General features: G+C 37.2%; 1 protein-coding gene across 1 annotated transcript; it reads right to left on the reverse strand.

Annotated features, from left to right (window-relative positions):
* Positions 1-2,759: 2,759 nt before the first annotated feature.
* Positions 2,760-3,155, reverse strand: LOC114273160 (uncharacterized). The gene has a single exon (XM_028214916.2). It carries the CDS (start codon positions 3,153-3,155, stop codon positions 2,760-2,762), a length of 396 nt encoding a protein of 131 aa, XP_028070717.2.
* Between the last annotated feature and the right edge of the window lie 13,148 nt (positions 3,156-16,303).

Consider the following 16,303-nt stretch of genomic DNA (forward strand, 5'->3'; position numbering starts at 1 on the left):
TTTTGGAAACTTTGTCGCAAGCTTCCTGGTGAAGTTATTGTAAACGTTGAGCAGATCTTAGATCACTCTAGATCTAAGTTGTTGTAAGCTTCCTGGTGAGTTTTTAGTTGTTCTTGTTCACTCTAGATCTCATATCTGAGGCTCAGGATCATGGATCTGATGTGTTGTGTGCTCAGATTTGAGGCTCGCAATTGGAGGCACGCTAGCTCGTGATGGGAGCTCGGTGAAGGTGTGGGAGCTCTTCGGCAAGAGGATGATGATGAGTCGAATTAATGGATTTAGATTAGGAGTGCAATTTGGGCGGGCTCAACTCGAGCAACCTGTGCTCAGCCCGAGTTTTTTTAGGGCTTGGGCAACAATATCTTGTAATTTAAACGGGCATGGGCAAATTTTTGATGCCCGAATTGTAATTTGGGCCGGGCCTGGGCAGAGTCAATGGCTAACCCGAGCAACCCGAACCCGAATTGCATTTAATATATTATATAAATTATTTAATATATGTATAAACTAAATAGCTGGCCCTTAATTTTTTTTTGGGGGTGGTCTTTGGCTTTTGGATTAGCATATTTTATTTGGACCATTAAATTAAAACTAAAAACAAAACCCTACCTTATCTATTCTTTATTCCCTTTCTCTTAGACTTTCATTTCATTTCTTCATGGGAGTTGAAGAACGACGAACGACGACGACGCCGCCATGGACAACGATGACGCCACCCTTTCGATAAGCTTTGACACCATACAAAACTGTTAGATCCCTCTCTGTGTTTGTATTTGTGCTTCAATTTGTTTATTTTTGGTCACTCGTCGTTCGATTACCACTCAAAACTAGTGATATTGATTTTAGAGGACTTTAGACTAATTCCATTTAGATCTGGTCGAAGAGCATTGTGAAATCAATCTGAGAGTTACAACAGTAGAGCTTGCACTTGCTAATCTTTTTTACTCATTTGATTGGGAATTACCTACTAGGATGAAAATTGAAGATATTGATACTGATATCAATCCTGGTCTTACAATGCATTAGTGAAATGCTCTTTGCCTAATGCCTAAGAACTACTCTGTTTGTTGTATGAAATAATGAAGCACTGTTTGTTGCCTTGTGAAATTTACCTTTATATGTAGTAGCGTTTGTGGTTAGGATGATGTTTAAGTTTGTTGTATAGACTAATGGACTTATGTATATAATGAAGCACTGTTTGTTGTATGAAAAAATTCAGAAGCTATTTGTTGCCTTAAGAAATTCGGGAAATTTTCGAGTTCAAATTATGAAGCTCGGTTTGGGCTAGGGCAACCATGCTCGGGTTAATGGTTGCGCTTGGGCATTGCCAAACACAATTCGGGCTGGGCTTCGGCAAATCTCCAACCCAACCGAACTCGCCCGAGTTGTACCCCTAATTTAGATCTCATGGCTGGAGGATGACGGATGAATGATAGCAGACCATCGGAGTTGAAAAACCTCTTACAAATTTGAAAACCCTAACCCTAACATTTGTTTAGGAGCGAAGATGGGGTGTTTGGCTAAGAGACTGTAGTTTGGGAAACCAATACCACCTTCATTTCACTGTGAGATTGTTTTTTGTTGTTGTATTTCTTAGAGATTTGAGAATTTTTTAATTTTTTTATTATTGTTTTGTTGTTGTTGTTGTTGTTGATGATGATAAAGAAGCAGATTGCGACAAATAGAGGGAGATGAGAGATTTGAACATATGTTTGAATTTTAAATTTTATTTATTTATTTATTATTGATGATAATGATAATAATGAAAAAGAAGCAGATTGCAACACACACACGCACACAGAGACAGAGAGAGAGATATCTGAACATAAAAAAAAAAATTGAACAGATAGATAGAATATAATTGTTGACTTGGGTTGGGTTGGGTTGTATGTATGCATATGTATGTATGATTGTCTGTATGTATGAGATAGATCTGGGAAAAAATTGATGCTGATGATGATGATTATAGTAGATAAACAAAAATGTTGACCAAAATTTTCAACAGATAGAAAAAAATTGAACCGATGGATAGAATTTAGGGGAAATAATTGAACAGATAGATATAAAATTGAACAGATAAATAGAATTTAGGGAAAAATTGAACAGATAGATAGAAGTTAGGAGAAAAGTTGAACAGATAGACAAAAAAATTGAACAGATAGTCAAGTCAAACAAACTGAAACAAAGTTGAGGGGTAAAACTAAAAACAAAATGCCTTCTAGGACTTCTTATCAAACTATTTCACAAATTGTAAATTTTTTATCAATAAAAAATATTTACTGAACTTAATGTCTTACGCTCTAAATATACATTGAACCAAAAGAGAATTTTTTTTTAGTTTCTTTCACTTTGGTTATTTTATTTATTTATTTTCACCTCACAAGTCCAAGATGAAACATAACAGTAGAGTGTTTATTGTACCAAAATTATATATTTTTTATAGGCATGAAAATAATGAGTTAGGGCAAAACATAAATGTAATTTTTTTTATTATTTTTTGATCAACAACGTAAATGGAAAAACTTATAACCCTAATCTCCCTAGTTATCCCTATTCCTTCAACATGCATGCCTAGAGGAAGAACAATGATATTTAAATTGAATGGCAAGTTTTCATTATAGAAAATTAATTGAAAATAATTGAATGAATGGAACATTACCTATAAACCAATTTCTACAAACAACAAAGACTTTAATTATTATAAGAATTAAACAAAAAAAAAAAAGCACACTTTTTTACAACCAAAAAAGAAAAAAAAACTAAGCAATGTCATCAATGGTCTGGTGTGGAGCTGTAAACCGAGCTGCAAAATCACCAAGCGGAGGATCGTCTAATTCTCTGTTGTTATAATAACCATCATCAAAATTCAGAGCATAGCTTTGCGGATCGTAGTGAAATTGCATTCTGCTCTTGTTCTTCTTCTTGTTACATATTCCATGAATGCAAAACCTTCCAATAAAGTTGTTCCACTCCAAGATTTGTCTCAGCTTCTCGGCTTTCTTCTTGAACCAACAACCTTCATTGATCTCCCCTTGTTGTTGCTGCTGCCTCATAATCCACTGTGACTTGTCACACAAACATCCACAACAGCAATGTCTATTGACTTTCTCCTCATAATTATCTTCTAATGCAATAGATGCTTGTTTTTCATCCATGGTATAGCAGAGAGTAGAGTAGAGTAGAGAGAGTTGTGAGTTTTGAAGGGTTTCAATTTAATTTGACAACACAAAATTGGAGAACCATACTTTTATATACATACAATCTTTGGTATTCCCCAATTGGGTTAGGATTGCATAGGTGACATGTCAAAGTAGTAATGGAACTCAACTTTCAATCATGACGTGCCACGTGAATGGAAAATAAATTTTTGGGATCTCCTATAGGGGATGGAACTTTTGTTTATTGGTCAGTCATTCTTAACTTATTATTGCGTCTAAAGGGCCTACAAGAAGTTTAACACAAATGCATATCTTTGATTGACCTAATTGAAGAGGGTTGCCAAACAAGCCCTTTTGTCTTTCCTATTTGAATTTGGGGTTTGCTTGTGCATTAGGGTATTTCTGCACAAACACCTTCTAATTCTAACTTCCAATTTTCTTGAATAAAATAAATAAATAAATAAAATCTGATTTTCTTAATAGAAAACACACTGTCGCTTGCACAAGAAGACACACAAATAAAATAAAGTAAATATTGTAAAAATATTCTTTTGAGGCTTAAAGATACAACAAGCCCAGTTAGTAGCATAAGTGCCCATTGGACAGCTGCATGCCATTTTTGGGGGGAATTCCATTTACACCCAGAACGATGTTCGCGTTTGGGTGAAAAGTCAAATTTTCAACTTTATGTGGTCAAAAGTCTAAGTTCTAGAATATTTTATCTAAAAAGAAAAATTTGAATAAAATAACCAACTTGCCCCTATATATATATATATATATCATATGCACAGGCCAAATAACACAACCACACTCGCTATCTCTTCTCTTTCTCTCACCGGAGTCATTGCTCCACCTCTCGATCACATCGAACAACTGGCAAACTACCACATCACCGCTGCCACAACCGATGTCCTCAGTTGCAGCACCGCCTCCACCAGATGACGTTGAAGTCGCTATCGCTAAAGTTGAAGTCGGAGAGGAGAGCATGAAAGCATCAAAGGAAAAGCTTGGGTCGAAGTCACCGTCATCTTTCGTCACTTCACTATCTCGCAGCCAGATCCAAATCCATCACTGCCGCCATCGCCAGATCCCTCGAGATTGAAGTCGCAATGGCCAGAATCAATTGCCACATTCACCAAATCTAAACTTCATTGCACTTTCGCCCTCTCGCCCTCTCTCACTGTTCTTCCGATATGAAGTAATATATATATATACTAGCGGTTGGGCACACACGTTGTGTGTGCAAATTAAATAAATAGGAATAAAAGAAAATAATAATGAAATTAATATTATAATGTGTACTTAGCTTAAGTGGTATGAGTCCTCATACTTAAACCCATGGTCATGGGTTCAAGCCTTGCCCATCTCTTTGTTTAACTTTTTTTAAAAAAATAAAAAACACTGCCACATGGCATGAGGAGAGTGAAGCAAGCTTCAGGACACCATATTATGTGTTCACTTTATAATAGTATAGATAGATAGATATTATGCATGCTGATACACTGGTAAAATTTAGGAATGGCAATGGGGGGCAATGGGGTGGATATTAATTTCCCATCCCCATTCCCCTATAATAAATTTTCCCCATTCCCCATTCCCCATGGGTACCACCCTCCCCATTATTTAATGGGTATGGATTTTCCCCTATCCACTTTAATCCCCATTTTTATTTTTTATATTTAATGTTAACAACCATTTTTTTTTTTTTTTTTAAGGTTCACAACAAAAACTAAATATACCTTCAATCTTTTTTCTTTCTTTTTTAATATATTTAATGTTAACAATTTTTTTATTTTTTTTTTATTTTTATTTATTTACTTATTTATTTTTAAGGTTCACAACAAAAGTTAAATATACCTTCAATCTTTTTTCTTTCTTTTTTAATATATTTAATGTTAACAACCTTCTTTTTTTTCTTTTTCTTTTTTTATAAAGGTTTTAGCTAAATATACCTTCAATCTTTTTTCTTTCTTTTTTAATATATTTAATGTTAACAACTTATTTATTTATTTATTTTTTATTTTTTTAAGGTTCACAACAAAAGCTAAATATACATTCAATCTTATTTTATTTTATTTGGTTCAACAACAAAATCAAATACACATTAATTAATTAATTAAAAAGTTTGTTTTATAATAATCAAATATATAAGTTTGTATTTGATTTTATTGTTGAGCCAAATAAAATAAAAAAAGATTGAATGTATATTTAGCTTTGGTTGTGAATCTTAAAAATTAAAAAAAAAAAAGGTTGTGAACCTTAAAAAAAAAAAAAAAAAGATTGGAGGTATATTTAGCTTTGGTTGTGGATCTTAAAAAAAAAAAAATGGTTGTGAACCTGAAAAAATAAATAAATAAAAAAAAAAGAAAAAAGATTGAATGTATATTTAGTTTTGGTTGTGAATCTTAAAAAAAAAAAAAAAAAAAAAAAAAAAACATATGGGGAAATTAGTGGGTACCCATCCCCAACCCATCCCCTGTGGATATTTAAAGAATATCACATACCCTACCCATGGATAAGAAAAAAAGGGGAAAACCCATGTATTTGGGTTGGTTCTCCATGGATACCCACAGGGTAGGTTATCCATTGCCATCCCTAGTAAAATTCTATACGAATACACTAGTTGAGTTCTATTTTGTAGAGAATACACTAGTTGAGTTCTAATTTTGTATAGTCTCAGATCTGGTTTGTATAGAGTCTCAAATCTGGCTGTGGAAGAAAATGATGATGATGATGATGATGAGTTGTTTGTGTGGGTGTGTGTTTGCAGATGATGTATCTGTTCATTTTTTTTTTTTTTGTGTTGTTATTGTTATTATTGTTGATGTTCATGATAATAATGATAAAATAGATTAAAAAAAATTTGACAGATATAATAGATATGTTCAAAATTTTAACATTATCTGTTCAAAATTTCAACAGATGGTAAAATTTTAAATAGATAGGAGAATTTTGTTTTGAATAGATAATAGGATTTGAACATATAATATTATAACTCTTTTCAAAATTCTAACAGATAGGGGTTTGGTATTAAGAAAAAGTAGAGTATATGCACAGATATTGTGAATTTTTTTTGAAAGTTATTTAATTTTTGAAGTTATGATTTGTTTGAAGCAGTGGGATATTGTAGCTCGACTTTTTCGTGCCCCCTTTCAGAAGTCGAAATAAGCCCTATAGCATTGGACTCCTGTGGTTTTGAATCTGATTTCACAAGTGCAATGTGAAATAGATAATCACCAAATAGTCCAAATTCAGCAAATCTTTTGGAAAATCGATTTTGAATCAAATTGCCAAAAATGGACTGCTTTTCCAGATACAGAGTCCCTACCTAAATATTTTGTTTTAGGAAACTTTAGGAAACCCATGACTCTTGCCAAAGGCCACGTGTTCGTTATCACCAAGATTGTCTCGGCTCGGGAACTTAGGTACAAGAGAGGAAGGTCAAGAATGAATTTGAGCACTCCCGCTCGCCAGATCAAAGATCGGTCTCTATTAATCATGATATGAATTTTATTTACATTATATGCTCTTGTTCCGATTTATTAGGCTAACTTTACTATGTGATGCACACATACAAGTATAGACTAACTTTGCAAGAATTGGAACATTTCGAGTCATGTTTGTTTTGAAAATTGTTTCGAAATATGTACCACTTGAGAAAGTGATCGCATATGAACATCGCTCAAATTATTCCAATTCAAGCAACAAACCTTCATCCATAGGCATTCAAGCAATTTATCAATTAAGCATTTAGCCTCATGGTAAGCATGCTAAACATTGCAACATCAACATTCATGCAATTATGCTAAAGTGAGTAAAGGCTCACTTAATACTCCAAGCCAAAAGAGAAATGAGTTAAAAAAATGCATGATTCTAACTTATGCAATATGACTAATGCAACACATGCAATATGCAATTACTAGGCTTGGTTACTAATATGTCATATGAATCAATTAAATAGCATGCGGTCTAAGCATGTATTCAAAGAAGTACTGAACTAACAATGCAATTAGAATGATGAACCGAGTCTCGGTGCATGCAATACAAATGGTTGCAAACATGAAGTATGTTAAACAAAACGTGATGTCCCTAAACTAATCATCATAAGCTAGTAAATAAAATGGAGAAAGACGTGGAGTTCGAAGACATACACATTATTGCATTGCGCTCTCATGAAGGAGAGTCCGAATGAACTAAGCTAATTAACTAACTAATTAAAGCTAAATTAATTATCACAAAACAAATGAAATTTAGCTAAACTACTTAACTAATTGTTACAACAAATGAATGAATTAACTATTCTAGTTAGCTAACTAATTAAAAAACGAAATTGAATAACTAGTTAACTAACTAATTAATTACAATACCTTACAAAATTAACTAGCTACAACTAATTTATTACAACAATTTAAACTTAGACATGTTTGGTACACGAGGAATGCTCATGCACATGCTCGGTTTCCACCAGAAAAGCCATTGTTTTGCTTTCGGAGAGCCTCTGTTGCACAATAGAACACTAACACTGTTGCCCACTTCTAGAATAACTTTGCTTTGCCTAAAGAACACACTGCTGAATTTTGCATCAGTGGCCGGCTGGCTAGTGATAAGGCCTGTCGGCCACTAGTGATAGTTGGCCGGCTATCATAGGTGGCTTGCCGGCTATGGAGAGTGGCTTGCCGACCACTGCTGGCTAGTTCACCTTGCTGCAACAGAGAACAAACAGAGCATGCACAGGGTATTTTCAAGGGTTTGTTTGCACAACTCATCCCTCATTTTCATAAACAAATCAAAGGAGTAGCAAGCTTGGTTCATAAACCATCAACTCAAACAATTTTATTGCATGATGGCATATGAACCAAAGTGTACAAGTTCAGTAAATGCAATGAAATACGACTCTCAAAACCACTTCCCTATCATGGAAGATCAAGGGAAGTAGTGACCTTGGAAACTTGAACCATTTCATCACAAATGAGTATGAAATGACTTAAGCTTCCATCTGTTCAATTAACATCCGAGTGAACACAACCAAATTATTATCTTGCACCATTTTAGCCTCAATTTTAATTACATCATTTTAGATTACCAACCATTCTTTAATGAATTGAGTCCAGAGGGTGAGTTTAAGTCTTCTAATGGAAAGAAGCTTCAAACCAAGAGTTGTCTTAAGCATGAAAGAGACATCATACCATTGGTAATGAATCTCAAAAGGATTAAACCACTAAGCATGACATCTTAATCTCATACTTTAAACAAACAAGTTGTTTGAACAACTTTCAAAGAAAAACAAAAGCCAAGAAAGGAGGGAGGTTGCAGAGATGATTAAGAGAGATCACAAGTATGGAAAGCCATAAATAAATGCAATCAACTCAAAGGAGGTGGTGTCTAAGGCTTAGAACACCAAATTTATGAGGACTATTACACTATAAGCATGCAAAACAAAGCTCAAATGCAATTATCAACCAAAAACAATGCTAAAATAGTCTAAACTAAGCCCTAAAACATGCTGGAATTGAGCTAAAAAAGGCTAGAATAACATGCTAAAACATGGCACAAGTTAGGCTAGTAAGCAAGACAAAAAGAGGGGAGGCTAACCCCTCCAAATTTGGACTTCAAAACATGATTTTGGCCACTGAAAAAGCTCTGAAAATTTTATGTTTAAAAGCTTAGAAAAAGATAGTAAAAGGGTAGGAAACACAAGGGAAAAGGCCCTCAAAGCAAGGTACAAAGAAGGGTGAACCACCCCTCAACCTTCAATGGCCTAAAGACCCAAGTTTCAGCCCAAAAATACAGAACTTTTATAGCCCAAAAATAGTTAGAAAACAACAAGAAAAAGAGTAGACAAAGCAAGCAAATAGGCAAAGCCTTATACCTTTTGAAGGGGAAATCAATTCCAAGCAACAAAACCAAGCAAACACACCCTCTAGAGCTCCAACAAGGCTCAAGAATACCTCAACTCAAAGATGAAGAGGTTTGGTTAAGAGTGTATAGGCAACGGTTTATGATTTGTAAGCAAAAGTGTAAGAATTTGCTAGAGAGAGAGAGAGAATTATAGAGAGAGGAAAAATTTTGCTCTAAAATTTTTCTAACCTTGAAACATGAAAGGGAGGCCCTCTATATATAGAAAACATGAATTCTCCTCAAGAACATCCAACGCTACACGTGGGGGCAGATGCATGCATCTGTGCAAACAGCTGGCATAACTGTCACAAAATATCTGCAAAAGAAATTGGTGGCTGACAGACCACATTAGTGGCTGGCAACCGAAAAGTGATGGCTGGCAGCCCAAAAAGGTGGTCGGCAGGCCACCAAGGGTTGCAGGCTTGAAGAACCAAGGCTTGGTCCAAGAATGAGGCAACAAGAGTATAGGGTTTGAAGGGCTCAAAGCTGTAGAATTCCGCTGAGGATTTCAAGCACTTGACGAGAAAATAAACTCATCATCGGATGTGCATGCGATGGTGTCCAAGTCGTAAGGGCCATCAAAAGCGGTGTGTCTACAGTTGCCCCTCTTTGACAGAACTCGGAGTCATGAGATGACGTGAGTGAATGTCAAAGCCCGGAGACGACCTATTTTGACAAGGCCGTAAGACTTGGACAAATAATCAAGACATAAATAAAATGGTTGCACCCGCAGGCTACCTACGTATCCCTTTGCAAAGAATCAAACCAGTGTAGTTCTGGGGCAAGATGCAAATGATATGCATAGTGCAACTTTGAAAGCTGGACTAACACGCTTCGCGAAGCTGGCTATTTTTGAAAACTCATGATCATGAGAGATGATGCAAGAAGCAATAACAAGTGCAATAAGCAAGATAACGAGATAATAACAAATGAATGAGCAGTTTTAATCTTAAAATCAAGACAAGTTTTATGCAAAAAGATAAAACCACATTTTAACCATGCCAAAACAAGAGACGAGGAAAGAAAACATTGCTCAGGGTTGCGTTTTACGCATCTTGAGAAACTAGAAAAACCACTCAGGATCGTGTTTCACATGTCCCCGAGAAACTGAAGAACGAAAACCGCTCGGGATCACGTTTTACACGTCGCGAGAAACAGAAAGACCTCTCGGGCTCGCGTTTTGCGTTTCCCAAGAAACAAGAGAACCCGCTTGGGCTCGCATTTCATGCGTCTCAAGATACAAGAAAACCTACTCGGGCTAGCATTTTATGTATCCCAAGATACTAGAAAACCCGCTCGGGCTTGTGTGTCACTCGTCTAGGGAAACAAGAAACAAAAATCGCTTGGGCTTGCGTTTCACGCGTCCCGAGATACAAAATGCACAGGGCCATGTGTCACGCATCCTCAGATAGAAGAAAACCGCTCGGGCTAGCGCTTCACGCGTCCCAAAATACAAGAAAATTGCTCGGGCTTGCGCTTTACGCATCCTGAAATACAAGAAAACCCGCTTGGGCTTGCATTTCACTCGTCCCAAGATATAAGAAAAACCTACTTGGGCTTGCGTTTCACGCGTGTCGAGATAAAAAAGAAACCTGCTCGGAATCATGTGACACGCGTCCTGAGATACAACACGCCCAGGGCCATGTGCCACGCGTCCTGAGATATAAGAAAACCGTTCGGGCTTACGCTTTACGCGTTTTGAGATACAAGAAAACCCGCTCGGGCTCGCATTTCACATGTCCCGAGATACAAGAAAAACCCGATCAGCTCGTATTTTACGCATCCCGAGATACAAGAAACAAAAACCACTCGGGCTCGCGCTTCATGCGTCTCGAGATACAACACTGACAGGGCCACGCGTCACGCGTTCTGAGATACAAGAAACAAAAATCATTTGGGCTTGCGCTTCACGCGTCCTGAGATACAACAATAGAGGGGTGTGCGATAGATACACAAAGGTAAACAAACCTAATAGATGCACAAAGAAAACAAGTACGATAGATGCACAAAATGAACGAGTGCGATAGATGCACAAAGTCTATTCCATGTCAGATAGACAACTGAAAGAAAATGTTAATCAAAAGCATGAGCATATTCTATGCATGAAATAAGAGTAAGAGCATATTCTATGTGTGAATCATAACTAATTCAAGACACGCATGTAGCATACGTATATGTGAAATGTATATTTTTATACAACAAGAGATGACGAAAAGAGAACGAAGGCATAAAACGAATAAAAGCGACATTCGATGGCACGTTCCGATTTACCTCTCGGAGGAATTGCAATATGTTTAAAAAAAGGACACATCTCATTCATGTTGACAAGTGATAAACCTCATGCGCCAAAACATAGTTTTGAGCTTCCTTTGAAACAATCTGAACCATATCAACACTTCTTGGAAAATAAAGACACAAAACAGTATCAGGATTCAGAGGAAGGCCACCGGCCACCTGCCGGCCATAGGAGGAGGCTGCTGACCATCAAAGGGTCTTGCCGGCCATCGATGGCAGTTCAGGGGTTTTTTGGACATTTCACCCTTGGGTCTTTAAGTATAGACCTTGACTCCTCATTTCCTCACTTCTCCAACGCCGAAAATCTTCTCTCTCTCTCTCTCTAGACACTTTCCCTCTCTAGATCCGAGCGTTTTACGTGTTTTTCAATGCCCCGCTCAAACTTTATTTGCTAAACCCTCTTGATTCTCTTCACTTTGAACCGATTGGATTTTGGTTTCGACACTTTTTTTTCTCATTTTCACCCTTCTAGGCTTGTTCCCCTTGAGTTTCTCTCGGGTTTCGCAACCTTTTCCGAGCCTTGACTTTTTCTTCCATTTTCTCTCTCCTAGGGTTGACTTTTTCCAAGCTTACCTTCTTTTCTCCATTTCTCCTCATTTTCATCCACTTTTCAACCATTTTCCAGATGCCAGATGATATACCACACGACGGGGCTCCTTTAGAGATTTCCCCTCATATTTCCTCTTGTTGTTGAGGCGGAGGAGCCAGTCGCTGTTGAAGCTGGCGAGGTAGCTCAGGGTATTGAAGTTGACCTCGAGGTAGAGTTTGAGCCTGAGCTCAAGTCGGAGTTGCTACCATTGAGGGTACAGCCTTTTGATCCAACGAGGTACCATTCCCGAACACATATCTTGCCACCCGGGGGCATCAGGTGCTTCAACGACTTCCCTCGCGGTGTATCGGAGGACCTTCTGCTGAGGGAGCCGGCTTCACATCTTTCATTCATCACCGTTGAGGTATGAACTCTGTTTTCATGCATTCATGCCTTTCTTTACTTGCATTTCTTGCACTGCCTTTGATCTGACTGTACGTTCATCACTACCTTATTTGATTCATCTGTTCCTTGCCACAGGGAGAGTCTCATGTCTTCAGAGGATATGGAGCTACGACTGACGAGATTGGTATGATAGGCTCCCTACTGGAGTTCGCGAAATTATGGGCGAGACTGGCTTTGGCCTCTTCTGCTCTGGCCTGACGCGAGTCATCATGAGTCGTCCTCTTTTGGGAGCACTTTTGGAGAGGTAGTGGGATACCACCAACTCCTTCCACTTCTCCACTACTGGGGAGATGACGATGACTCTCGATGACTTTGCTATGATTACGGGCTTAGGAGTAGGGAGTGATCCGATCCCGTTTAACACCGACATGGGAGAGTGGGAGGTCGCTTGGATCGAGCTGCTAGGAGCGCGTCCACCTTTGTACCAGACAGCTATAGTTAGATATAGCTGGTTTGCAGAGTAGTTCAGAGGGAGCGAGCCAGAGACATTAGAGGAGATGGAGTAGTACGCCAGAGGCTTTTTGATGTTTGTCCTCGGTACCACCTTGTTTTCGAACTAGTGGAACAACGTGGGCTTGTATCTGTTGAGTGGCTCGGTGACCCTTCCTCGAGTGCGCTTCTACGACTGGGGCGAAGTTGGTCTCGCCACTCTGTACGGCTACATGAGCTCTACCTCCCACCTGAGGGGAGAGTTGATCGGAGGCTACTGGCGAGCCTGGGAGGTATGCTTTTCAGTTCCCTTTTTGCACTTTACATTTTCTGTTTTATATTCGTTCAACACCTGTGCTTTCTACTTTGCACTTTCTACATCTGTTCATGCTGTGTGCTTTAGGCTTTACACTTTCTGCATCTGTTCATGATGTGTGCTTTCGGATTTACACTTTCTGCATCTGTTCATGTTGTGTGCTTTTGGCTTTACACTTTCTACATCTGTTCATGCTGTGTTGATCACATATTACTGCACTTTCCTTGTAGTTGTGGGTTTATGCTTATTTCCCAGCTCTTGTTCCAGATCCCATGGAGGAGCTCCCATTGGCAATCTCCTACTTGAGGCAGTATGATGACAGGTGGCAGTTGTAGACACCCCATTTTGACCGGCCCTAAGACTTGGGCGCTTTCTTTTGATTACTCAATGATGAAAACAGGAATATGCTATCTCACAAAATTCTCAGTAAAAAGATGGAATATAAACTTTAATCCTAGTCTTACACCTGTTTTTGCCAAATTATTTTAGACTCCTTCTCTATTTTCTTTCCCTTTATTATGTATTATATATATATATATATATATATTATGTTATATTATTATATAATATTTTATTAAATTTATTCAGTACCCTGGTTTCACCCACGCACCATACTTTTGTATATATATAATATTATATTATATAAGGGTATTATTCCTCATTTGAAAAAAAAAAAATTCACTACACTCCCATCGTGCGTCTTTTTGTTTTCTGTGCCTTTAGACCCGCTTTGGTCAAATTATGTTGCATATTTGGCCTACTAAAATATATTTTATTAGTCCATGTATTTTAATTTTACGTATTTGTGTGTTTTTATATATTTTTCTGGGTATTTGTACATGTATTTATGCTAATAATCTCTTTTATATATTATTATATTGTAAAGTGCATAGTAATTTTACTGTGCATCTTTTGAAATTAACTCCTTCCACCACCGTTTCTTCTTTTGTCTTTTTCTTACAATTATTTTCTATAAAAGGGAGAAGATCAGAGAAGGAAGAGAAGGATTTTGGCAGGGGAGAGATTAGAAGAGTCAAAAAAAATTGGGAGAGAGAATAAAAAAAAAAGAAAGGGAATTGGTACGAGGAAATTTTGAGAGAAAAAGAATCAGAAAGAAGGAACCGCTAAAGTTGTAATTCCAAATTTTGACTGAGAATTGAGAACACATTCCACAGACTTGAGGGTGATCAAAAGAAAGTTTGTGAATCAGAAAATTCATCATGTCCCCGAAAGGTGAGTTTTCACAAACTTTCATTTAATTTCAAAATGTGATATAATTTGTTTAAGTACTTTATTTATTGTTTTTCATAATTTTTTTTATCGCTTTAAATGGTCGGTTGAACCACCTAATTTTACTACTTTATCTGCTGTAATTTACTGTTGTATATAAACCGTTGTAATTTACATAAAATGTTGTAGTTTACTATTTATAAATTATTGTAATTTTATCACTTTAAATGGTTGGTTGAACCACCTAATTTGTTAAAAGATGTGACCCCGCCAAATGAATAGTGATCGGTGGTGAATAGTAACCTCCGGCGGTAAATAGTAACTTCCGGCGGTGAATAGTAACCCCGACGATGAATAATAGCCCCATCGATGAATAGTACCTCCGGCGATGAATAATAACAGCGGATGAAAAATGCCCGGTAAGATGAATAACGATCAAGAAAGGTGAATAGTAATTGTCATGATGAATAGTAACTTCCGGCAGTGAATAGTATCTCGGGATGAATAGTGCTCCCGCAAAAATAAGTTTCCCCGAACAGAACGGAGCAGTCTTCCTACGTCAAGCAAAATATTTTCCGGCGCACATGAAGTTTCTTTATTTTATTTTATTTTATTTTATTTTTTATTTTGAGAGTTTGTGAGGTTTTTTATTTTGTTGTAATATTCCTTTCTCTCTCTCTTATCTGGTTTGTAATAATTTATTCAGAGCGTTGTAATAATTTCCCGCCCCGCTTCTTTCTATCCCGTTCTTTTACTTGCTTTCTTTATTTGTACATAAACATCATATTTATTTTTCATCATAGTTATGCTTTGCATCCATGTTTCATGCATCTTGATTTGCTAAGTTTGCATTTGTGGATTTAATCAATTCCTATGTGATTATGTGTGCTACCTCATGTTCTTGAGATGATTCACATATCATATTTTAGAGGCTGAATCTTTAGTTGCATCTCATGAGTGAATTGCATTAGGATTTTGTATATAAGATCATGCATGTTTTACTAACTTTGTTTTGTAGCTTGTTCGCGGGTCGTCAAACATGTAAGTTTTTATGCTTTAGCATCCCGTTTGTGTATGTTTTTCTTAATATGTTTAAGCATTCTACCATGAGGCTAGTTGCTTATGTGATATAACTCTATGAATGCCAGTGGATGGAGGTTGTGTCGCTTAATTTGGAATGATGTTGATTTTTCATGCTTGTAAACTCAATTTATTTGGGTTGTACATCGTCAAAACTCTTTCAAAATGCATGATATCAAATTACTCCAAAATGAATGGCATAGTCTATACTTGTATGCTTCACATAGTAAATTTTAGGATTTATTAACTAATCAGAACATGAACATATAAATAAAATAAAATTCTTATCATGGTTAGTAAAGGCCGATCTTTGATCGGGTGGGCGGGGGTGCTCATTATTGACCTTCCCCTCTCATACCTAAGGTTCCGAGCCAAGCATCCTTGGTTACGACGAACAGTGGCCTTGGCACGAGTTATGGGTTTCCTAATTTTCCCAAAATAAATATTAGGTGGCGACTCTGAGATCTGATGACGCAGTCCATTTTTGACAAAATTGCAATAAAATGGATTTTCAATAAAAGTTGCCAAATCTGGACTCTCATCTATGTTTCACATTGCACTCGTGAGAATAGATCAAAGAGATCTCGGGGGTCCGAACTGTTTAACGCGCGCGGGTACCCCCCGGGCATGTTACAGCAGTGCAGGAGCCGCGAGTCGTTCACATTTTTTTGGCACTATTTTGACACAGTGACCGCCCATGAGGTAACCCAAAACACAGTCATTTTTGTTTTACAACTGTTCTGATTCACATTTTGGCAACTAACAACAACTAACAATCTGTTCACTTTTTATTTGCAGATCATGCGGCAGCCTTGGGCTATGATGCCGGCTGGGATACAGGACCAGTACGCCGGGGCCTGGGCCACTTCTCGCTTCCGCATTCTACTTGAGGGCCCAGTCTAC

The sequence above is a fragment of the Camellia sinensis genome, chromosome 11, assembly GCF_055761805.1.
Source record: "Camellia sinensis isolate YWXY chromosome 11, ASM5576180v1, whole genome shotgun sequence".
NCBI lineage: Eukaryota > Viridiplantae > Streptophyta > Magnoliopsida > Ericales > Theaceae > Camellia > Camellia sinensis.

Coding starts and splice junctions, on each gene's coding strand:
- LOC114273160 (XM_028214916.2), bottom strand. CDS start 3,155: ATGGATGAAAAACAAGCATCTATTGCATTAGAAGATAATTATGAGGAG.